Raw genomic sequence first — 25,775 nt, 5'->3', positions numbered from 1 at the left:
ATGGGACCCAAAGCATCTTTAAAACAAAATGTAGGAAAGGTAAAGGTTTTCCCCTGACATCAAGTCCAGTTGTGTCTGACTGTGGAGTGTGGTGCTGATCTCCATTTCTAAGCCAAATAGCTGGCGTTGTCCGTATACACCTCTAAGGTCATGTAGCCAGCATGACTGCATGGAGTGCTGTTACCTTTCTGCCAAAGTGGTACGTATTGATCTACTCACATTTGCATGTTTTTGAACTGCTAGGTTAGCAGAAGCTGGGTCTAACAGCGGGAGCTCACCCTGTTCCCCGGAATTGAACTGCCAACCTTTCGGACAGCAAGTTCAGCAGCTCAGCAGTTTAATCTGCTGTACCACCGGGGGCTCCAAAATGTAGGAAAAACAATACATAATATAACATTCAAAGGTCATTAAACAAAACATTCGATTAAAACATTAAGTTAGAACAGTTAAAAACACATTTTAACCATAATAGAAAATGTATTATCCTGTTACAATGTGATTATCTTTCTGTTTAAGAAGACCCCAAATTACCAAATGTTGATTCTTTGATATGCATCCAAACATAAACACAAAGGTAGTATAAAAATGTAGGGAAAAGTGCCATGACAAGTTAGCAGGTCACACTAAGATCACACAATTCAAATTTCTTACCAAACTTCTAGTGCTTCCTTACGAGTATATGGGAGAAAGAGAACTCAGTACTTCAGACTTTCCAGTTTTCAACTCCCAAAAGCTTCATGTCAAGAGATTGTCTAAAGTTTTAGTCCAAAGCATCTTCAGGGCCAAAGGTTTTCTTTGTTTTCCTTGCTCATTTTTGAAACTGATGTGTTTTAATTCTGTTTTTGATGAGTGAACTTTGTGCAGCATGTTTATCAATCTTTGAAATGACAGATTCACCAGGAGATAATGAAGAAAAATTGTAGGAATATACAAACAATACACTCCAGTGTCAAATATGTCATGAAGATGGGAAAAGCCATAGGAGGAAAAATCACATATTAAGTCTGGGAGTGGGTACGTTTCAAGCATCTTTCCTTTCCTGTTTCCAACCTAGTAGATCTGGTGCAGGCAACTGAATGGGGATCCTTAAGATATGAATGAACTTGACAAACGGATGATTGGAGCAAAAAGTTGGAGGAAGTTTAGAAAAACAGCTCTGCTCTGAAACGTCAGAAATATTTAACCAAAATCTATTTATTAACCATAGTGATGCAAAATATTTTCATGATCTTTAACTTATAGGTACTTTCATTATACTTGCATGTGTTTCATATTCAGTTCTGTTAAACAGGCAATTAATACAAATATTTTAATTGTAAGAATCCCATAGTTTCTTAGTTGCTTGTTTGGTAATAACATGTTAAGTTCAGTAAACCTCCTGTTGATGTTTCCTTTTTAAAGAAAAAAAGGCAGCTTAATCAGGTACTCAAGACAAAAAGCCAACTCTTTGATCTTCATTTTCTGCACAGGACTGAACAATATAGGTTTTGTAGTAGGGCCTTGATCATACATGAGTAAACTGTGGATCCTGTATTATTTTCCTATTACAAAAAAAGCATGCTGTTTGATCGTGTGTAACTGAACAATGGACCCAGTTGTATGGTAGTGAGCTTTGAAGATGGAGATGCAAACAACTTGTGATTTTATAAGGAAGTGGAAATCTTACCATGGTTTTCTGCAGGAATGTTTAAGTGGCATGGCAGGTAGAACAGGTTTCAGGACTGGTGCATGTGTTTCTAAATAATTGAGAGAATAACAGGGATACCTAACCTGAACAAACACTTTAAAGGCCTCTTTGGGAGGCTAGAAGTGGGTCTTAATGAACAGTTCACTCACAAAGTTTCATTGCCGTTGGGTGAAAAAAGACGAACTAGCTTTGGAAATGCTTCTTATTTACTGAATTGGCTGACTATTCAAATAGATAAATGAAAAAGAATTTAACAAATGGTCTGACACCTTCGATATGTTTTTTATTAGTTTAAAGTGTTTAGACTTGAGCAGATCTGGAACTTGTTAATTGACCCATATTCTGCAGATAATCTTTCTTATGGATTTTAAACACACACCCCATCATACAGTTAGTGTGTACACATGCACACGCATATTTATTTACCCAGTCATAAGTAAAGTAGATAGGTAGACAGACTGACAGACAAAGAGATAAAAACTTATGGTTGGACAAAGAATAGAATTCACTGTTTTTCCACCTTGTCATGTGCACTGCCGGAATCAACCAGTCTTGCTGCTTCCTATTGGCGCCTGCCTAGGGGGCGTGGGGACCTGTCACCACGTGCCCCCACACTGTCATCCCCCCCCCCCGCCTCATCATATGGTGGGAAGCCTGTTTAAGGTAGCTCTACCCATCTTTCCTTATGGAAGACTAGGGTGCCTCCCATTGCCACCACCAAAATCAAGCCCGTCTAAAGAGGTCCCTAGTTCTCCTGCACAAGACCACAGTCCAATTGCATGCTCCTGCTCCATCCATAAGAACTGGTGGTCTCCCTTCTTTGTACAGTGCTCCCTTCCTAATGAATTCTCAAAACTGGATTACTAGGAAACTTTCTAGAGAAGTTTGTTAGCAAGATATAGGGCTAGAGGGAGAAGAAAAGGAAAGAAAGTTCTGCTTGATTTCAGTTTTGGTGTACATTTCTGATTATTGGCCAAGTTTTGATAAGAATTACGATCCAACTAGAGACAATACTTTGAACATGTATCAACTAGATGCATTTTCTGAGTATTATTCTGAACTTTATCTGGAACAGGTCAATTGCATGAAGACACCCCTCCTCGCATGATTTTTATCTCTTATTGGGGACTTTGGGCCTGCAATATCTATTGCCAGAAGTGAATAACATATTGCAGTAGATTAAAAGTTGACCTGAAGAAAGAATTTTGGCCAAAGCAGTGGGAGGGGGTTAAACATTTATTCCCCTTCCCTACATTTTGTCTCTACTGAAACTATCCTTTTTTTCATGTTGAGGCAGAGAGTAACTGGTAATCTGTAAAATTAACCTTAAAATGTTTTGGTCTTCTAGTTCTAAATCTGTTTGTTTTGAGAAAGCTTATTAATAAGGAATTAATTGCAATGGAATCAGGATGTAGTAATCTGCTTGAGGAAATTGTGCTGTAGTATTAATAGTTATATATGCTTCAAGATTTTTACGCTTTACACATACAAGGTTGAGTATCCCTTATCCTCAATGCTTAAGATCAGAAGTGTTTGGGATGTAGAATACTGGTATTTTATATGCTTACATAACGAGATATCTTGGAAGTGGGACAAAGTCTAATTTATGATTAATATAAATCCTATTCACATAGCCTAAAGGTTACTTAAAAATAATATTTTTTTACAATTTTGTGCTTGAAACCAAGTTTGTGTACATTGAATCATCAGAAAACAAAGATGTCACCAATTTTGGATTTTGGACTATTTTGGAATTCCAGAAGAGATACTCACTCTCCATTACAGTTGCATGTCTTCCAAAGATTGTTCTGAGAAACAATGGCAGAATATGTTATGTTTTACTGTCATAAGATAAATGACTTCATTGTTGCTGGAATGGGCCATCAGACTGAATAATTTGCTTATGTTGATGTAAATGTGAGAACACTTCGTGTGGTTTTGCACTAGATGAACCCAAGCTGAATGGCGCATAACTTCCTTGATTTGATAGTTTAAATAATATTGGTTTAGCTTTCCAGAAGTGTGAAAAGAGAAAGGAAAAGCACCGAGATCTTTTTACATAATGAGTGTACATCTAACTAAACTGGTTGTGTATTGGAAATATTGATGAGGAGATATATGTCTGTTAAGCTGCCATTCCCTTCCAGTTATTAGTAGGTTCTGCCTCAAAGCATGTTTGAGTCCACCTAGTAAGACTGGATTATATTTCAGAGACAAATGATTAAATCTTTCTAATAACTGAGGCGTAACTAGTGTCTTGTTCATAAGGCCTCCAGTCATGTCTGTTTTTGTAGTCCCCCAATTAATTTTCTTTAAATGTCTAGGATATGAAAAGAGTAAAGTCTATTTAATTAAAATACTGATGATACTTCAGAATTACTCCTCTGACAGGACATTTTCAGTATCTAGGCACAGATAGCATACTGTGACTTGCATACTTTATTTTGCATGTATTACAGGCTGCCTTGTCTGGCCTCTAGAAAACAGGATTGTGCAAATGGCAACATAAACATAAACTGGCAAATACATATAATCTATCTATATATCTATATTAAAAATGCTATAAAATAAAACAAACAAATACATATAATCAAAATTTGCCATGTATTATTAAATAGTAGATACATAACCCTGGAGACAACAGATTCTGTCTAATCTTAGAAGCTAATCAGAGTCAGTCCTGGTTAGTACTTGAGTGAACATCTACTAATAAATACCAGGAGCTATAGACTGTATCAGGTGTCCCCAAACTTTTTAAACAGGGGGCCAGTTCACGGTCAGACTGTTGGAGGGCTGAACTATAGGGTTTTTTTTTTAAAAAAAAACTATGAACAAATTCCTATGCACGCTGCACATATCTTATTTTGAAGTTTTAAAAAAAACAGGAAAAATACAGCCTCAGGGTTAATAATGATCATAATCATAATCACAATAAAAATAAAGAGTGTTGGAAGAGACACCTTGGGCCATTTAGTCCAACTCCCTTCTGCCTTTGTGCACCAAAAGCACTAGCAAAGCACCACTTAATAATTAATTATTAATTACATAATAATTAAAATACTGTTATAAACACAAGCAAAGCTTTGGAAGGTATGTGTCGGGTGAGGGAGGAGGCGGGAAAGTTGCACGCCTTTCCCCCCTCCCTTGCCTTGTGTGCGCCTTCCTCAGGAGCAGTGGGAAAGGTGCATGTGGAGTGCACCGCACACAGCTTCCTTGGCAACTGTGGCAGCAGTAAAGGTGCGCGCAGGTCAAGGGAGGAGGGAAGGGTGCACATTTCCCTCCTTTTTGCATCATGTGCTTTCCTCAGCAGAGGAGGAGGGAGCCACCACCACAAGGGCCAGATAAATGGGTTTGATGGGCCGCATGTGGCCCATGGGCTGTTGTTTGAGGACCTCTGGACTATATATTAAAGGAAGGCAATGGCAAACTACTCATGAGGATTACTTGCCTAAGAAAGTCCTACGGAATTCATAGGGTCACCATAAATCAACAGGTGACTTGAAGGAACACACACAAAATATATTCCTCTATGTTTTCGTAGTTGTGATTGAACATATATATAGAATAGCCATGATATAGAATAGCCATGAGCTAAAGCACCCCATCGAAATACATTTTGGAACAGAAATTTGGAAACCAGTTGTAAGAGTAATTTTCACACACGGGGCACAATTTGACACTGAGCTTGTCTCATTTTATTTCTGTCAATGTCTGAATACTGAGAATGAAAGGCAGTATAACTATTTAGGTTGTACTTTTACACTTCAGATGCTTTCGATGGAGGTTTCATCACAGTTACACTGGTGCAAATGTGAGAAGAGGGTTGATACTGGGAGAATCATTTGAGTGAGATCAAGATCTGGCCTTGAGCCCACAAATATTTATATAAATATATTTACTCTGAAATTGATCTTAATTGCAAAGGGTAGCAGAAATGAAAATATGTGAAGCAGAAATATCCCACAGCATATGTGCATAGCAACAGAAACACAGACATATTAATATCCAACAGCTGTTCATTGCAATTTACAATTGGATCCTGAACTGCTTACCAGTGCTGGCATCTAACAATTGCTTTGCCTTTGATTTCTTGACATGTCCATTGTACTGTTTGACATATCTCAGAAAACTAAATCTGACTGATAGCTTGCTTGAAAATAGAAAATATAGTAGATTATATGGTTAACTGAATATGTGTGAATGTGATAACACAAGTAAACACCCAATGATCCCGTATTTTGGTATTTTGTTGCCTTCTAGACATAGAAGAGTAAAGTGAAATCTGCAACTAGAGTTTAGGTAATTCACATACACACATACACATCACCATTAATTACAGTCAGTGTATGGCCTAAGTACTCTCAAGGCACCAGATCCTGTCTGATCTTGGAAGTTAAGCAGTGGTGGCCTTGGTTTGTACTTGGATGAGAAACCAACTCCCAAGTATTTCTTGCCTATGAAAACCCTATGGAATTCATGAGTAACTTGATGGCACACAAACAGATAAGGAATACGTATATTCCTTTATCCTATTAGCAAGTGGATTTAATAGTATTCTATTCTGACCAATGGTAATGTTGAGCTGAAGACAGTTGTAAGAGGTAAATCAAGATTCTTTGAACCAAGAGGAAGAGAGAATTCAGAAATTGTATATTAAGTGACAACATTTGTTCAGAGTTGGGAAATACAAAAACAAAACACATCAAAGCCAAAAAAAACCCCTATGTTTTGTAGTTTGTTGTCAACAAGAAACATTTTGTAGACTTTCTTGTCCTGGGGAGCTTAAATGGTCAGCTTAAATGAATGGGCTCAGTCAAGAGCCTTGATTTTTTGGACCTGATAGTTCATCATAAAATACACACAGAACCGAGGGTTCATGATGTTGGCTTTGACTGCTTGAACAACCTATAATTATGAAGGCCAAGAAAAATATTGATGTATATTTAAAATAATGAAGTGCCCTTTGCATCTTAAATATTAGTAAGTATTATGGCTGTTTCATATAAAATCTGTCAAGTTTTAAAGATGCAGCAAGTGCCATCTCTTTTTTTTTTCTATAACTGGTAACATTGTTACCTTTCTGTTTTTTTAAAAAAATAAATAAAAGCATTTAATCAAAATAGCAATCAAACATGAACAAACCAGTTTAGATGTTTTTAAGATGGTTTGTTGAGGTTCTTCGCCGAGTCTTTTTTTAGCAAGTGCATCAATGTAGTAACTTTTTTCTGTACTGTGCCTACTCTTAAATACCTTCCTAAAAGAAGTATGATCTTGTGTCAACATAACAGTCCTTTTCTCATGAGATTTCAATTAAATTTGATTAAACATAGTTTTCCCCTGATTTCCACTCCGAGACTTGTTACTCAGCAGAAGGTTCCTGTGAAGAAAAGTCAACTGAACAATGAGTGCATGATATTAAAGTATGTACTATTTACACCTCTCTTCTGGAACCTAGTGCTTTCCATAGGTGTTAGATTACAAGTCCTCAGATACCATAGCCACAAATGACACTTGTAGTCCGAGCACATCTGGAGAGCATCAGGAATAGAAGTATACATTGTACATGGGGGGAAAAAACCAAAGGAAATGTTCTCCTGCTTGTAAGTGGGACTACTACTGTAGTTTTCTATATTTCAGGATCAGCTTTGAAAGTCTCACTGGGGACTGGGAGGAAGAAAAGAAATTGCAAAAAGCCAATACATCCTAAATCAACTGTATTCACTGTGTTACACAAAGTATTTTTGTTGCTGTTGGAAATGAAGAGACTCTGCTCCCATGGGCCAAGCTAATTAGTGTTCTGAGCTGCTAAATGAGGGCTTCTTTCACTCAGTCTTGTGACGTTTGATCTCCTACACTAAACAATGGGGTGACCACTTAAGCCCATTTTAACAGTGACCTTTTCTCTGACCTCAATTGGAAGACTTTGGGGTTCTCCTCAATGAAAGACAAGGTCATTTTTTTCACTTTGAGGTATCAAGAATGATCAAACTTTTAAAATACCTTGTGTATAGTAAATAAGGGATGATATTTTGGCAACAGTTTTTGTAAATGGTTGGCGGGAAAGGAATTAACTTCATTTTGTTCCTTGGATTGGCATAGTCTTATCTTAATTTAGTTAAAAGGGTTTTTTTTTTTCAAAAAAAGGATTACCCCGTTGATTGATTCATTCCTTTCTTTCATGACTTAAGCTTGCACTAGTTTTTTAAATGGCTTCCTTCATATTGCTACACATTGTGTTATCATATTTAAGTCTCCTTTTGCATTGACTAGATGGAAAATTCAGTGAACCCTTCAGATTCATTGGTTCCAGGGTTTTGCATAAGTGCAAAAAAAAAAAAGGATGATATATTCCATATTATTACATTATTATACTTGAAGGCACTTACACATACAAAGGTCGATCTGGATTTTCAGTAATTACCTTAGGGGAAAGTTTCACTGAATCCTAAGGAGCCAAAAATATACATCTAACCTTAAGAGCTATGCATGTAACTATGCCCTTTTCCTATGAACATTGTTTACACATGCAGTAGTTAGGGATTTTTATTTATTTATTTTGATGATTTGTACACTCACATCTACATTACCTTTGTATGTTGTATGCCCCCATGCCATTTCCAATTTATGGCTACCTTAAGGTGAACCTGTCATGGAGTTTTCTTGGCCAGATTTGTTGAAAAGAGAGTTGCTCTTGCCTTTCTCTGAGACTGAGAGAGAGTGAATTGCCCAAGGGCTTCCATGACCAAGTAGGAATACAAAACTCTAGTCTCCTAAGTCTAGCATTCAGATCCCTAAAACACATTGGCTCTACATTATGTTTCCATGTGCATCGAAAGGATAATAACTGAGAGGGTGAAAATGGATACGCTCTGGTTGTGTTCAAAGAAAACTACACATATTTTCCTTCTTACATCAAAACATTCCTACATCCTTATCTGTATGCTCAAATGTTTACATTCAGACTCACATTTGTGTATTCACATACATTGGAATATTTTCTCAAGCTCGTTGCTGGCAAGTTATTTGCATTAGAGCAAAATGTTATCTACTCTATCATTCCCCAAAAGCAACAGTATTCCCATGAACTAGTTGTCAGAAGAGGGCTGCTTCTCCTACAGGAGTTAATACCTTGCCTTTATGACTAACAATAAATCATTGATAACCTTGAGTTCTGTAAGTCAGTCTAATCCTCATTAAAACACCAGGTTCTAAATCTCTGGGTAAAACTGCTCTGTTTCTTTACACCATACATGAATTTATCCGAGGGGCTATATTCTGCCATACAAACCTACCTGAGGCCCTTCTCTGGGTTCTGCTCTTGCCTAACTCAAGGGTTACATCAACTAGGAATGTGACGGAGAGTTTTCTTAACGGCTGCTCCTAGGCTCTGAAATTCCCTGCTTAAAGAAGATGGGCTAACCCTCATACCTGTGGGTCTTCTATCATTTTTTATTCAGGCAAACTTTTTATTGGGAATTTTTTTAGATTGGAGGGTTGTTGTATGTCTTTCGGGCTGTGTGGCCATGTTCCAGAAGTATTCTCTCCTGACGTTTTGCCCACATCTATGGCAGGCATCCTCAGAGGTTGTGAGGTATGGAAAAACTAAGCAAGGACTGTTTATATATATCTGTGGGAAGTCCAGGGTGAGGGAAGAACTCTTGTCAGTTGGAAGCCCACTTAAATGTTCCAATTAATCACCCTAATTTGCATTGAATGGCTACATCTAGCTACTTTCTGCCTGGGGGCATACTTTGTTTTTTAGATTGATTTTTGGGCAGCTGGCTAGTTGCTGAGGAGAGAACTTCTTATGAGTTGGGCACAATATTTTCTTGTTTGAAATTGCTTTTAGTTTAATTCAGTTTTGATATTATACCTTACTTTGACAATTGATTGCAGTTGTTATTCAGCATAACTGTAGATCACCGACTTTTGAGAGAAAGATGGGTTTTAACTGAAAGATGGGTTTTAACTGATGGGGGTTTATTTGCAAACTTCTGCCTTGCCATCATTTAGTCACTTTTTTCCCCCTCCATCATAAAGCTTCAAATATCAGAAAATTATCAGGTACAATTTCATGTTTACAACCCTCTGCTTGAGATGGATGTATGGGTGGAAAGATAAGGACTAAATGATGGCAACACAAACGTATGTTCAGAGAAGTTTCCCCCCCTCCTTCAACAAGACCCTCTCTGGCCCTGTGAAAATATGTGATTGTTAACACATAAATGCAATATGTCAGTGGATCGAGCATTATATAAATATGTATTGCCTTTCCTAGAAAGTTCATTTGTTTGCTCAAATATCTAGATTCTTCTGCTCATATAAATGGTGCCTTTGTGTTTAGAAAAAGAATAACTCTCCCTCCCCTCTCTCCATATTTAATGTTTTGTATTTAGAGCCTGCTTTTTACTTTGGTGACACTGAATATCATGTAGCTGAAAGTGCTGGATATGTAGAAGTTCACGTTTGGAGAACTGGGACCGACCTGTCCAAAGCAGCCACTGTGACCGTGCGTTCCAGGAAAACGGAACCATTGTCTGCAGAAGGTGAATTCTTTTTCCAACTGGTCTTACTGTTGCATATGTCTGTTGCATCCTGTCTAATACAGTTTGCGGCACTTTCAGATATTCAGAAAAATTTAAGGCATGACCTGACACTGATTTTGGGTAAATCGCTTCCCATTGCTTTCAATAGAAATACCACAATCCTTTCCTGGAGGGCTTTTCAACCCTCTGACTAAACAAGGTCTAAGTGAATTGGGCAGATCAGCAAAATTCATATTTCCTGATTCGTTCTAACAGGAGCACTTTTGTGTGAGCATAGGCACTATTGTGTGCAACCTAGGATATTTTAATGTTATGAACACTTGAATCAAATAACTGCATATCCACTCTTGCTTCTTACATAGCTGGAGTTGATTATGTTGGCATCAGCCGCAACCTGGATTTTGCTCCTGGTGTAAATATGCAGACTTTCCGTGTGACCATTTTGGATGATTTAGGACAGCCAGTCCTTGAAGGTCCAGAAAAATTTGAACTCGTTCTTCGCATGCCTATGAATGCAGTGCTTGGGGAGCCAAGCAAAACTACCATTTTCATCAATGATACCATCACAGACTGTAAGTATCTTAAGGCTTTTACTTAAAAGTGGCAAAAATCAACATGGCAGCAAAAAGGTGGTTTGCTTATTAGTGATGATAATTTTTTAGGATATTTAAAAATTACGGTAGTATTGTTTGCACACAACTTTCCAAAATATATGTTACTGCTAGATTGCCAAATGATCACAGATACGAGTAAAGCCTGCAGGTGACATCTCATCATACTTGGAAGAGGACCCAGATTTTGAGGGAGAGTCAGTTTTTAGCCATTGTTGGGAAAGCACAGTGTCCCAGCTATATTATTTCTGTATCCTATTGGTAGCAGACATAGATGAGATCACTTCTCTCTTCACTGCTTTTTCAGTTTCCTGTTCCATTGCTGTTTGGGGTTCCAGGGAATGGGGAAGAACACAGCGATTAGGGACTATCTTTCAGTGAAAGCTGTTGGGTTTCAAAAAGGAAAAAGGCAGTTTTCTCTTTTTGATTCAGGTTGTAATTCAGTACACTTTTGTTACTAGACCACTGAAGTCAAGCAAGACAGTAGAAACAACTGGGATATGTTCTTTTAATTTCCACATTTGTGGTTCTGAATTCAGCTACCTTCTTTTTCATGTCTATACAATGTGGACACTTTTCTATGTATTTAGTGTCATACTGTATAATTGCAGGAGATACAGATGTCAAATTTTAATTTTGTTTTCCGAACTCAGTTCAAGAAATTAGCTACAGTTTACCATGGGTTAACTTATGTAATTGTATGTTATCATAGTAGAACGTGACAAAAACCTAATTTATCTGGAATTCTTATTCTTTGCAGTACCCAAAGTCCAATTTAAGGAACCGCTCTACACAGTCAATGAAAAAGATGGGCTTGTTTCAGCTATAATTTATCGTAGTGGTGATGTTAATCATAAATCAACAGTCCGCTGCTATACACGCCAGGGCTCTGCTCAGGTTATGATGGACTATGAAGAGAGACCAAACACAGATGATTCTGTAGTGGTGTTCCTTTCAGGTGAGCTCTCGGCCTTTTAAAATAAAGTATATTTGAGGAACCAGCAAGATAAATTCTCACAATTCTTCCTTAACAGGTTGAATTTACCTCAAAATGTATGCTACTTTGATGTACTCGTAAGTAGTTTTTCTTTTTTTACAGTTTCAGCAGTTTTATTCTGGATGTGATGAGGACTTAAATTTTGTTGAAAGCAGCTACGTCCATTGATTGTACATAGTCTTCAAAAGCTGTAATCCTCTCTTCCAACATGTCAGTTCCAACTTTATTGTCTTCAACCGCATATAAGTAGTCTTGAGGGACTTAATCCTGGCTGAAATCTTCATGGAGAGCAAGAAACAATGAGCTTTAATGTTTTGTTCTCCACTGCAGCCCCAGTCTGTATTAGCAGGTCATATATCCAGTTGGTGTTGATTAAAAAAAGGTTTATTTGTTTGAATTGGCTCTTTTGTCACAAGGCAACTGGTGAGATGCCCCTGTTCCATTACCACCACCCTTTTGCCTTTCAGGAGACACTGAGAAATCCTGTAAAGTGGTTCTGGAAGATGATGCCATCTATGAAGAGGAGGAAGAATTCAGGCTAGTGCTAGGAACGCCAAAAGGTTCTTCTGTATTTGGCGCGTCTCTTGGGGAACAAAAGGAAACTTTGGTGAAGATTAAAGATGAAGAAGACAGTGAGCTTATTATTTATTTTGAACTCTTCTTGTTGTGTAATATTTATGACCCTTTTCCTTTTACCAGTTGATAAATGCTCGCAACTGGCATTCTCCTTCCCTTATTACAAAACAAATGAGTGCATTATATTGTTAAATTACTTTGGTTTTTTTTCACACTCTGTTTTGGTCTATTCTCTCTTTTAGATGATTTTAGCCATCCATAAATGAAACGTGTATATGATTAAACAAGAGAGGCTGACTTTTTTCAGTTCTCTTGCAGGACCAGTGATTAAATTCTCCGAAATCAAATACAGCATTCAAGAACCTCAAGAACCTGGTGAGATTGCAGTTGTAAAGATCCCTGTCTTTCGTCTTGGGGACAGTTCCAAAGTTTCTATTGTAAGAATCCATACCAAAGATGGTTCAGCTACATCTGGAGAAGATTATAATCCAATGTCCGATGGTAAGACTTCAGTATGCACTTCAAAGTTGTATAATGTGGCAGTCCCTATTTGGTGATATACAGATATTTTGGGCTACTGCTCCCACATGATGCAGATTGTAGTCAACCACATTGGGGAAGTTGAGAATAAATGAAGTCTAAAAGTAGTTGAATTGTTTTTGCAATGGAATTTGAATGGAATGAACACTACAGATATTACAGAGCATAATCATTTCATATCTGTTTTCACTAAAGGGAAAAAGATGAACTTGACATTATGTACATTTTAGTTTTGTTTTTAGCTTTTATGTACTGCCTTTTAGCCAGCTAAGGGCCCAAAATGAATTTAACACATAATGTGAGGAACTATGTCTTCTAGCTTTATGCTCCTAGCCCAGTTCTGCATATAATTGAGCATATAATTTCCTATTTGTGCTCCAAAAATACTCTTCATTTCAGATATTGAATTCAAAGAAGGGGAAACAGAACACTTCATTGAGGTTGAAGTTTTATATGATGGAGTGAGAGAAATGCGTGAAGCATTTACAGTACACTTGAAACCTGATGAGAATATGGTAGCTGAGACACAGGTAAGAAGCTGGTGATTTGATATTTTGTACTTTGGTCAGTTTGCATTCAGAGCATGATGATTTGGAAATACCAAGGAATAAAAGATATGCTACTTCTAAAACCGAAAATACTACTTTTGAGTGCCAAATACCTGCAATCAGACAGTGCTTTAAAAGGGAACTGAAGCTCTTTAAAATCCTCATTGCACAGCTGTTGGCCTGAAAAGGCCAAAAGCAGGTCCCATATAGTCATCCAGTCATGCCCAGTGAAGAATGTCCATGTCTATTTTGCCTGAACTCCATGCGTTAATATTAACTACCTTGTAATATTAACACACACACACAAATATGAAGTTAACCTGACCATAAGTGGTTCCTTCAATCAGTTGTTCTGAAAACTATCCTGTATAACAGTGGTTCCCAACCTTTAGGCCTCCAGGTGTTTTGGACTTCAGCTCCCACAGTTCCTAACAGCTGGTAAACTGGCTGGGATTTGTGGGAGTTGAAGTCCAAAACATCTGGTAGTCCAAAGGCTGGGAACCACTGTTGTATAAATTATGGACTTTTATTGCTATATAAATTATAGTTTTTAAAAGAAAGATATTCTGTAAAAGATGTTTAGTTCTAAAGATCTTCTTCCCCTGTTTAAAAATAATCTTTTGGATCCATCACTTTCTATGAATTTTGAGAGCTGACTTTATCATTAGACAAAATAAAATGGACAACCCTGGTAGCTGATTCTTAATGTCACAAAATGAATGGTTATTGATTTATAGCTACTTTATTTTTTTAATGATAATTTGACTTTTTAAATTTTTAACAATGATTTTAATGTATGGTTAGCTATATTGCATTTGTTTTCCATTTGTAAACAGTAAAATGTTTTGTGACTTCATTGGATAAGATTTGTGCGCACATATCAACTTGGTTACAAAGGGGATACTTCCAAGAATGTTTCCTCATACAGAAGCATCCTGCTTACAGCTGTTTTTCACTTATGAATGGAAACCTTTTCTGTCTTTCAATTCAGACGAACAAAGCTATTGTGTACATTGAGGAAATGGACAGTGTGGCAGATGTGACTTTTCCAGCTGTGCCCCAGGTTGTGTCTCTCTTGTTGTATGATGACACTGCTAAAAGCAAAGCAAATCCTCAGCCTCCCACAGGATACCCTGTTATGTGTGTAACGGTAAGATTTGCTCCTATCTCCAGTTCATAATGTCTAAATACATATTACTAATTGTGGCATGCATGGTTTGGAGATGTGTAAACAATTTACCAAACTAATGGAAATTTTAGAGTACATTACAAGAAAATGCTAGTCTTTTATTTTCCTATGTGGCCAAGAGGGCGAGAGGCCTTTGCCTTGGATTGAGATCCCGCCAGAACAACCAAACTACAGTAGAAACAACATCTGATATCATCATCACCTTTTTTTAAAGATCTCTTTTGCCTGATAAAGAAGCCAGTGGAGCTTTGAATGCTTGCATGATGTATTTTGTGCATTTTGGTTGGCTAGTAAAAGTATTCTCTGTTGTGAGTTTTGGATTTTGTTGTACTTTGCTGAACGGCCAACACAGCTACTGCTGAATATGATTCCTGGATTTGGAGTATATACTTCAAATCAGTTTTTAGATGTAGGCATCCACTTTCTTGCTATAGAACATTTAGATTTTCATGATTTTTGTTCTTTATTGTGGGTGTCCTCTTGGGAGATCACTTTTATTCCTGTTTCACAGATGGGAAACAGACCAAAAGATAGCAAGCTGCTCAGTGCCATGCAATGAATAGAGGTGGGATATGATTTGGATACCACTGTTAAGTAGCTTTCTAAACCTGTTTCATTTTGAGTATTTTAATAATCTTATAAATGATGTTGTAGAGCCAGGATAATGTAGTATATTGAATGTTGGACTACAACTTGGAAGACCGGGGTTCAAATCCCTTTGTGACTTGGTCACACTCTCTCAGTCCCTGAGAGTCAAATCTGAGGAAGGCAAAAACAAACCCCCTCCAAACAAATTTTGCTAAGAAAACCCTATGGTAGGTTTGCCTAAGAGTCACCATAAATCAGAAATTACTTGAAGGCACATAGTATAACAGAAAATATTGCAATTTTTTATAGTTTTTGACTACAATCTTTTCCTGCCTTTCTTCTGACTTGATCCCTTGGTGTGATGTGATTCCACATATAGTACAACATTATTACTATAAATCTTGGATAATCTGAGTCAATTGTTTAAAATTTAGATGCCATAGACTTTACTGTCTCTAATTCCTTAATTAAGATCAAAACAAAACAACGTCTATAGGGATTAAATCATTGACAAGAAAAGCTGAAGCTAGTAAGTAGAGTAACATACAGTGAAAGAAGAGAAGGAGCTTGTATTCTAAGTATTTGATCTTAATTACTCATTTTTCCTGGAGCAGACCTTGTTGTTATTAAGTGAATTCACTGTGTGTATCTCTTAAACTTCAGGCATGCAATCCCAAATATTCAGATTATGACAAGACTGGATCTATTTGTGCTGCTGAAAACATCAATGACACCTTGACTTTGTATCGCTGGCTTGTCAGTGCTCCGAGCGGCTCGGATGGGGTGACCAGCCCGATGCGTGAGGTGGACTCCAACACTTTCTTCACCAATACTAAGTCAATTGCCTTGGACTCTATATACTTCCAGGCAGGTTCAAGGGTCCAGTGTGCTGCACGGGCCGTCAATGCCAATGGAGATATGGGTTTAGAATTGCAGAGTCCGATTTACACAGTAAACAGAGATGAAGGTAGGAGACAAAATGCTTCAAGTGAATTTAAGAAAATATGTCATTTTTGTTAAAATGAAGGAGTAGTTATCTCCTCACATTTGGTCCAGATAGAACAACTTTTCCCACTTCAGTATTTATGGTCTACCAATCAAGCCATGTGTGTAATGAGGACCGATGTCACCATGTTGTATTATTTTTAAAAGGGGCATTTGAATGATCCCTGATATGTGTCACTATGCTTAACAAGTTATTTCAAAACAACATCTAAGAGAATATGTATGTTTGACAGTATATTTGCCCAAACCCTGTGGGTGCATGCTGTGTGGTTTCATGACCACTCTACTACAACTTTAAAAGGTTACTTTTCAAATAACAACTTCTAAAATTTCCAAGTAGCAGGATCAGTGGCTCAAGAACTGTGCAATCTGCCAGGAGGAAGAACTTGTGAACATTCAAGTCACTGCCACAATAGATCTTGTGAGGAGCATAACAGCAGTCCCACCCACAACAGTTTACAGAGGTTCTTTGGTTCCGGTTGCCTCTACTTTTCTGATTAGGAGGATGAAGGCTTCCTAACTCCCCAATCCGCTAAATAGTGTTCTTCTCTCAGCCTGTGTGGAATAACCCATGGTACTATAACTATTATTTTAAAGTGAATTGAGGTGCCATCCAGTAGACTCCACAATCAAAATAAAAGCCTGTTTAGTAAATCAACCTTCTCCAACTCAGTGCCCCTTAGATATCATGGAGTATGTATGGCTTTCTTTCATCCCTATTCAACATAACTTACGTTGTCTATGAATGAGCGGCCCTGAGTTCCTTCGTGGAGAGAGGTGCAGGTTAGAAGAATTATTATTATTATTATTTTATTATGACACAGCAAACAAGATAGATATGCTGGATTTCATATCACAAAATCACAAGTCGAACACTTCCCAAGTGTCTAGGACTGTGTGATGTATTTTTGGATGATGCATGCAGATCCCAGTAGAGTGGCCTTTTGTAGTTGGCAGATCGTAATTTTGTCAATATCTTTTGGCACGGCACCCAGTGTGCCGATCACCACCGGGACCACCTGCACTGGTTTCTGCCAGAGTCTTTGAAGTTCAATCTTGAGGTCCTGAGTTTTTCCTGTTGTTTTTCGTCAATGCGACTGTCACCTGGGATGGCAACATCAATGATCCAAACCTTTTTCTTTTCCACAACTGTGATGTCTGGTGTGTTGTGTTCCAGAACTTTGTCAGTCTGGATTCGGAAGTCCCACAGTATCTTTGCGTGCTCATTTTCCAATACTTTTGCAGGTTTGTGATCCCACCAGTTCTTTACTGCTGGGAGGTGGTACTTGAAGCATAAGTTCCAATGAATCATTTGGGCCACATAGTTGTGCCTCTGTTTGTAGTCTGTCTGTGCGATTTTCTTACAGCAGCTGAGGAGATGATCAATGGTTTCGTAGGTTTCCTTGCACAGTCTGCATTTTGGCTCATCAGCTGATTTTTCGATCTTGGTTTTAATTGCATTTGTCCTAATAATAATTGCATTATTATTATTATTATTATTATTATTATTATTATTATTATTATTATTATTGATGGGGATTGTAATCCAGCAGTTTTCAATACCATCTTGGGTCCAGTACTAGAGGAAAAGCTAGATATTAATCAAATAAATAAGAATAGGGATATCCCGTTCAGGATGGTTACTATTAGTCATAGCGTTACATACATTATTAGGGCACTGTTGTTCTTTTTCATGTGATTGTTGCCAAGAAAAACAGAAGACATTCTCAACTCTATTGTTAATTTTTTTTGCAATATTACTCTTTACTACACAGGTTTGTGTCAACCACGTATACCAGGAACAGTTGGAGCAGAGCCTTTCTCAGCCAAAATACGGTATACAGGTCCTGATGACCCTGACTATCCCAATTTGATCAAGTTAATAGTTACAATGCCACATATGGATGGTAAGTATTGTCTGTGTACATTTTATCAGACATAAAATTATTGTATTGATATAGCATTAGCTGCTGATACAATGAGCTATTTAAAACAGGAAAGAAATACATTCAGAATTCACTTTTAATTGTGTTCTTTTCTTTGCTTCATTTAATCATATAATTGCTGTTGCTGCAATTATAAGACTATAACAACGATTCTGTATGTGCATTACATAATGTAAGGAATTGTACGGTAACATAGTTAGTATGGCATAGTTGGAATTGTACGGTATGGCAAAGTTGGACTAGAACTCTAGGGACCTTATCACATTAGGAAAGACTCTGTTTCTGAGATAGTTTGAGAATGGTCCCATCACGTGACATTTGCACCATCTCATCAGTATTCCATCAGAATCTGTCTGCAAAACGTTTCAAAAACTGATTATTTGCAGGTTGAATTTTAATCGTGTTTTTTAAAATACTATGGATTTTTCCATTGCTGATGCTTTGTTTTTGTGTGTGATAGGAAAATCTGTATGCATCCCACCAGCAACAATACTTTTTAAAAGGTTATGATGTCTACCTCACTCTATGGATGTGATATAGGGTGTGTTTTGAATGGATTGGGAGGAATCATAGAGTGATAAAATCATAGAGTTGGAAGAGACCTCATGCATCCAATTCAAACTCCTACCGAGAAGCAGGAAATCGCATTCAAAGCACCCCTGACAGATGGCCATCCAGCTTCTGCTTAAAAGCCCCGAAAGAAGGAGCCTCCACCACACTCCAAGACAGAGTTCCACTACCGAATAGCTCTCACAGTTAGGAAGTTATTCCTAATGTTCAGATGGAATCTCCTTTTCTGTAGTTTAAAGCCATTGTTTTGCATCCTAGTTTCTAGGGCAGCAGAAAACAAGCTTCCTTCCTCCTCCCGATGACTTCCCCTCACATATTTATACGTGGCTATCCTATGTCCTCTCAGCCTTCTCTTCTGCAGGCTAAACATACCCAGTTCTTTCAGCCACTCCTAGTAGGGCTTGTTCTCCAGATCCTTGATCCTCTGGACACCTTCCAGCTTGTCAACATCTCCTTTCAATTGCAGTGCCCAGAATTGGACACAGTATTCCAGGTGTGGTCTGACCAAGGCAGAATAGAGTGTAGCCATCCTTGGTGTGATGTGCCAAAGTGCAGTATTTTCAATTTAAAAGAATCGTAATAATCAGATGTTATGAGAAGAGTATGCATATTGTCTCAATACAGTATGCATCCAGTCCTTTAAAAATATGGAATGCATACTGATATAAATGGATTATATCCCAATGTGATAAGGTCCTAGGAAACCAAGGGTCAGATCCCCACTTGGCCATAAAAACCACTGGGTGACTTTGAGCAAGTCATACCCTCTCAGCTTTAGATGAGGGAAATGATAAGCCTTTCCAAGCAAATGTTGCCAAGAAAACCTCGTAATAGGTTCAAATTAGGATATCCATAAACTTGAAACAACTTGAAGACACACAATGAATAGTGTAGTACATGAGTGAGGAAGTTCTTATTTCAAATTGCTCCTTATGTGCAAATGAAAACGTGCTCTGTAGTACTTGTTCGGATAAGGACCCTTGATACGGTTTTTTATATGAACACTTAACAAACATTACAGTCATGGAAACTAATACTTCTGTTATGTATATACTGATCACATATTTCACATATTTCTGGTTCCAGGGATGCTCCCAGTTGTCTCAACAAGACCTTTGTCCAATTTTGAGTTGACTCTTAGTCCAGATGGCACTCGTGTAGGCAATCACAAATGCTCCAACCTCTTGGATTATAATGAGATTGAGACAAAGTACGGATTCATCACAGATAATGTCAAAAACCCAGAAGTCATTGGTGAAACCTCACCGTACCAGTATAGCAGTGCATTGCGCACTGCTAAGACTTTGCGCTTTTATCGTAATCTCAACCTGGATGCCTGCCTATGGGAGTTCAACAGCTATTATGACATGTCAGAATTGCTGACAGACTGCAGTGGCTCCATTGGCACAGACGGTCAGGTAGGGAAACAAGTGCCGCTAACTCAAAGGGCAATGCTGACTTTTGGTTAGGTTACATGCATTGTCTGAACAGTTACTGTTGGCCACATTGTACCAGTTCATTCAACTGATTTTTATCTTCTCCAACTAACCCACTCTGTATGGCTAGTGATGGCAGTTTGTTTGGATCTTCCAGACCATATTCCCTTCATAGGGTTCAAGAATATAGTCACCCTGGGGACATTTTATTTTGGATCCAGTATTTCCTGATAAAAAATACAATTTAAAGTCTGAATAATGCCCTCATCTAGCATACATCAGATATACACTAGCTGGGATTCTTAAGGTTTAGCAGTGACCCCAATCAAAAGGAATAGGATAGTTTTACGTCTAGCTAAAGGTTGTATTAGATGATATGCTTACAATTCGCTTAATTTGCGAATCCAGTTGTTGAACCACAAGGAAATCATATTGTGGAAGACAAACTGGAATAGTTGCCAGTGGGGTGTCATCATTTGAGTCTTGGATTATGACTCTGCAGGCCAGTGTCTGAATCTCTGCTTAGCCATGGAAAACATCTTAAGTTACTTGGGCAAGTCACATTCTCTCAGCCTCAGAGGAAGTCAAAGGCAAATTCTCTCTGAATAAATCTTGTCAAGAAAAATTTGTGATAGGTTCATTTTAGGGGTCACCATAAGTCCGAAATGACTTGAAGGCACACAAAAGACAAAAATGTGCATTGACCTTTGTGTCTCATTTTATCCTTAGTTAAAAAGAGATCCTGGTCTGAGTAGATTGCCTGTCTAAATAAATACTGAGATGGAGTAGGGGCAGAAGGGAACTAGTGCCCTTCTTACAGACTCCTAAAGCAGTAGTGAAGGTTACTTTCTTCAAAAAAGGTCAAGGAGGGCACCATCTACTTTCATAAAGATGCTGAAATATCTTGATCCTTGAAGCAAGAAAATAATTACTTTTTTGGCCTTTTATTTCAATTGTACTACAGTAGAGTCTCACTTATCCAAGCTAAACGGGCCGGCAGAAGCTTGGATAAGCGAATATCTTGGATAATAAGGAGGGATTAAGGAAAAGCCTATTAAACATCAAATTAGGTTATGATTTTACAAATTAAGCACCAAAACTTCATGTTATACAACAAATTTTGCAGAAAAAGTAGTTCAATAAGCAGTAATGTTATGTTGTAATTACTGTATTTATGAATTTAGCACCAAAATATCACAATATATTGAAAACATTGACTACAAAAATGGCTTGGATTATCCAGAGGCTTGGATAAGCGAGGCTTGGATTAGTGAGACTCTACTGTATTACAGACAAATGATTTTATTTTCAATGTGTTGTCAAAGACTTTCATTGCTGGAATCATTGGGTTGCTGTGAGATTTCCAGGCTGTATGGTTATGCTCCAGAATGCTTGTAGCCATACAGCCTGGAAAATTCATAGCAACCCAGATTTTATTTTCATTGAAATTGCTTGGAAATCAGCCATTGCTTCCACTGATTCCAACGGCCACTATTGTTTAGATTTCTCTTAGGCAGATTGTAGTAAAGGTAAAGGTTTCTCCTTGACATTAAGTCCAGTCAGAGGAGCCAGTGTTGTCCATAGACATCTCCTAGGTTATGTGGCTGGCATGACTGCATGGAGTGCTGTTACCTTCCTGCTGGAGCGGTACTTATTGATTTACTTGCATGTTTTCGAACTGCGAGGTTGGCAGAAGCTGGGGCTAACAATGGGAGCTCACCCTGCTCGTCGAATTCGAATAATTGACCTTTTGGTCAGCACGTTCCACAGCTCAGCGGTTTAATCCACTGCACCACCACAGCCCCACATAGCCAGACTGCACTTGACTCTTAATATCTGGCTTCTTGCTTGGTCTGATTATTCATCTCCATCTGATTATTAATTCTGAAAACGGTTACAGGAAAAAAGAGGAATGGGCTTATGTTTCACTTCCAGAAACCATGTCCATTGTTGTTTGGAAGTAAACTTTTGTTGAAAAACTGCTTAGCTGTTATATTTTCACTGCCAGAAAATTGAGCCAAAATGCAGCCGAGGTCACAAATGATCGTGAGGTTGTTAGTATCAATTTAATCCTATAATAGAGACAAGAATAGACTCAGGGATGTCTGTCAATTCAATTGTTGGGTGGTTTTTGTCTTTCGCCAGGGTTGTGTCTTAGAAATCAGCACAAAGTTATGCTTGCTTGCATGCCTTCCTGCTTGGATTTGTTTTCTAGTCTGATTTGGCCTGTGTTTCATTCACACATCAACACAAACTTGAATTCCTTCATAAAGCTTTAAAGTGGATATCTAATCGCAGTTAGTAAAGTTTGTCCAGGAGCCAATACGTACCAAAAAGATAAATGCATAACAGATTAAAACATCTGTCAAACTGAAAAAACATGGAAGGGACTGAAAATGAGATTTAATACTAGGGAGGCTGTGAAATTAATTCCATAGGATCCACTGGGAGTATTACTTAACCAAATACCTTAATGTTTTGCAGGTGCTGAATCTTGTTCAATCCTATGTGACTCTACGGGTACCCCTCTATGTCTCCTATGTCTTCCACTCACCTGCTGCTGTTGGGGGCTGGCAACACTTTGACCTGCAGTCCGAACTGAAGCTGACCTTTGTGTATGATACTGCCATCCTATGGAAGGATGGCATAGGAAGCCCCCCGGAAGCAGAACTACAAGGTGAATTGATTGTTGATTCCCTTCTGCTTCAAGAAACCATATGCTTACCTTGTCTGTGAAACTAGCTATTACTGAATGTGATGATGGCCACTAGAGTAGATGAGCAGGCAAAGATTAAATCTGTGAAAAGTGATGCAAGTCTGATAGACTGGAAAATTAAATCTATTTGAGGAGAATCACTCTCTTGGAAGCCATTGTTTCTATGTGTGGCCCAATTGCACTGAATATGCCAATTACTGTATATACTCAAGTATAAGCCGACCCAAATATAAACTGAGGCACCTAATTTTACCACCAAAAAAACTGGGAAAACTTATTATAAGACAAGGGTGGGAAATGCAGTAGCTACTGGTAAATTTCAAAAATAAAAATATATACCAATAAAATTATATTAATTGAGGCATCAGTACATTAAATGTTTTTGAATATTTACATAAAACTGTAATTTTAGATAAGACTTCCAACTCTGATTACTGTATATACTTGAGTATAAGCCAACCCAAAGATAAGCCAGCCAGAGCTCTCACTCAAGTATAAGCCGGGGGACCAGAGTGGAGTGCTTTTTTTTTGAGCCCTAAAAAGGGCTGAAAAACTTGGCTTATACTCAAGTATATATGGTACTCAGAAGTCGCTGGGTCAAAAGATATTCTCTTGTTGTGCTTTGGGTTTTCAAGAGGCATCTAGTTAACTGTTGAAGTAAAAACACAGTTTATTCTGGAGTGAAGTAAGTGAACCTTTGGTTTTATCAGTGAAGTTCTTCTCATAGTCTTAAATTATGATGTTTATAGTATGACTAGGGCGAGACATGCAGAAATGCAATGCTGGTGCAGTGTGTGTTCCTGGGGCCATCTGGTTTTGTTAGAATCTTGTTCCTGCTGTTTTGGTATTTAAAACTTTCTCAGAATTATATTACTCTAAACTTCCCCCTTTTACCTCTCTGATACTGTAAAAATACTGTATAAGAAAAGTCTGCTTGCTTATGAGTATTATGGTAGTGGCAATCTGGCCCACAGATTAGATCCACATTTTTGCAATGGAAAACTGTTGGAATTAAAGGATCTAAATATCTAAGACTTTAGGCTGCTGTGAAAGAGAGGTAGCTCAAATGAGGTATATCATGAGCCCCTATCTACTACAGTACATTTTCAAATTGTTTGCACACACTTAAAAATAATCGTTGTAACAGTAGTGGTTATGATTTGCGTCTAGGCTCCTTATACCCAACCAGCATGCAGATCAATGAAGAAGGAAGATTGGTGGTCTATTTCAGAACCGAAATCCGATTCAGAGGGCAATTTGTAATGTCCCATCCAGGTGAGAACAATCTTTCATTTTGTATTTAGCTCTATAATCAATCTTGGAAACTGTGTTTAGTTTTGATATTTAAAAATAACGATCAAAGAGAGTTTTTGAGTAGATTAAATATGACATACTTACTCTCAGAAGTAATAATGAATTGGCGGATTGGATCTAGGCTTCTACTTCTATTAATGGAAGAATTCATTTTTTATTCTGGAAAAGCTCTGTTGGAGGGATGCCATCACTGGAAGGGCAGGAGACAGCTTTTGCCGATTTCTCATCTCTCTATTCAGTGCTACCTTTTGTAATGTTCCCTAACAGCCCACCAAACAACTTTTTGAAGCACAAGTTTACATGGGCGAAGGAAGTCAATATCCAAACCCTACTGGTTCACAAGATGCTGGAAGAATCGAATCATGCCATCATATATGTCCTTTGTTTCTGTAGGAACATCTCTGTCATCCATGGTGATGTCTGCTGATCATCCTGGTCTGACATTCACACTTAGCCTTTCACAGAATGAGCGGACCTTCCACCAACCTATGCAGCAATGGAAATTTGTCTCAGATTTTGCTGTGAGTGGCAATATGCAATATTTTACAGAACATTTCAGTTTAACTGTCATATAACACCTGTGCTGCCTATTCTTAACAATTCAGTGTTCGGTTGAGTAGAGAGATAGCGGGTTGCCCAAAATCAACATATTTTGCCTTTTTTTTCCTTTTTTTTCGCCATAACTACTTTTGAACTTAATGGGCAGTCAAGGATTTCAACAGAAAGCTAATTCATATTCACTAAAATTTATTGTGTGAAGAAAATTAGGAACATGCCACCTTTGGTAAAACTACCACACATGATGATTTCAGCATGACAGTCAATCAGTTAATGATTTGTAGAGGTCCTATTGTAATGTTCTAATTTATTGTTAGGAGGAAATTAATATATTTTCATTGGTTGTGGAAGATTTGGAATGTATATGTAACATTCATAATTAGGCAAGTTAAAGTGAAAGAAAAGAAAAGAGTATATAAGCCTGCCTCATCAGCTTCCTCAGAGACCCTGGTGGCTCAATGGGTTAAATAATTGGTTCCCAACCTTTGGACCTCCAGGTGTTTTGGACTTCAGCTCCCACAGTTCCTAACAGCTGGTAAGCTGGCTGGGAGTTTTGGGAGTTGAAGTCCAAAACATCTGGAGGCCCAAAGGTTGGGAACCACTGGGTTAAACCCTTGTGCTGGCAGGACTGCTGACCGAAAAATTGGTGGTTCGAATCTGGGAAGCGGGGTGAGCTCCTGTCTGTCAGCTCTAGCTCCCTATACAGGGACATGAGAAAAGCCTCCCACAGGATTGTAAAACATCAAACATCCGGGTGTCCCCTGGGCTACGTCCTTGCAGACTGTCAATTCTCCAACACCAGAAGTGACAGCATTTCAATCGCTGTTTTTTTTTTTTTTACTGTTGCTGAAATTACCTTTTCCATTTTTAGATGCTTGCCTTTAGGCAGTATATTTGCCCCCTTTCTGCCATTCTTTTATAATGCTCCTGGCATGGGGAAAAAAGCCA

At 38.0% G+C, this 25,775-nt stretch overlaps 1 protein-coding gene across 1 annotated transcript in view; it reads left to right on the top strand.

Moving 5' to 3' along the window:
- frem3 (FRAS1 related extracellular matrix 3) overlaps positions 1-25,775 on the top strand; it is a 98,531-nt gene that overhangs the window by 61,208 nt on the left and 11,548 nt on the right. Inside the window, exons 7-19 of the mRNA XM_003221684.4 lie at positions 10,084-10,233; positions 10,596-10,805; positions 11,605-11,802; positions 12,309-12,473; positions 12,736-12,918; positions 13,357-13,487; positions 14,497-14,655; positions 15,946-16,249; positions 18,063-18,194; positions 19,890-20,221; positions 22,724-22,916; positions 24,126-24,230; positions 24,663-24,790. Coding sequence (XP_003221732.2) covers positions 10,084-10,233; positions 10,596-10,805; positions 11,605-11,802; positions 12,309-12,473; positions 12,736-12,918; positions 13,357-13,487; positions 14,497-14,655; positions 15,946-16,249; positions 18,063-18,194; positions 19,890-20,221; positions 22,724-22,916; positions 24,126-24,230; positions 24,663-24,790 — 2,390 coding nt within the window. The remainder of the gene's footprint in view (positions 1-10,083; positions 10,234-10,595; positions 10,806-11,604; positions 11,803-12,308; positions 12,474-12,735; positions 12,919-13,356; positions 13,488-14,496; positions 14,656-15,945; positions 16,250-18,062; positions 18,195-19,889; positions 20,222-22,723; positions 22,917-24,125; positions 24,231-24,662; positions 24,791-25,775) is intronic.

The sequence above is a fragment of the Anolis carolinensis genome, chromosome 5 (assembly GCF_035594765.1).
Source record: "Anolis carolinensis isolate JA03-04 chromosome 5, rAnoCar3.1.pri, whole genome shotgun sequence".
Classification (NCBI taxonomy): Eukaryota; Metazoa; Chordata; class Lepidosauria; order Squamata; family Dactyloidae; genus Anolis; species Anolis carolinensis.
The sequence above is the reverse complement of the archived record's forward strand: the minus strand, read 5'-3'. Positions and strand labels throughout refer to the sequence as shown.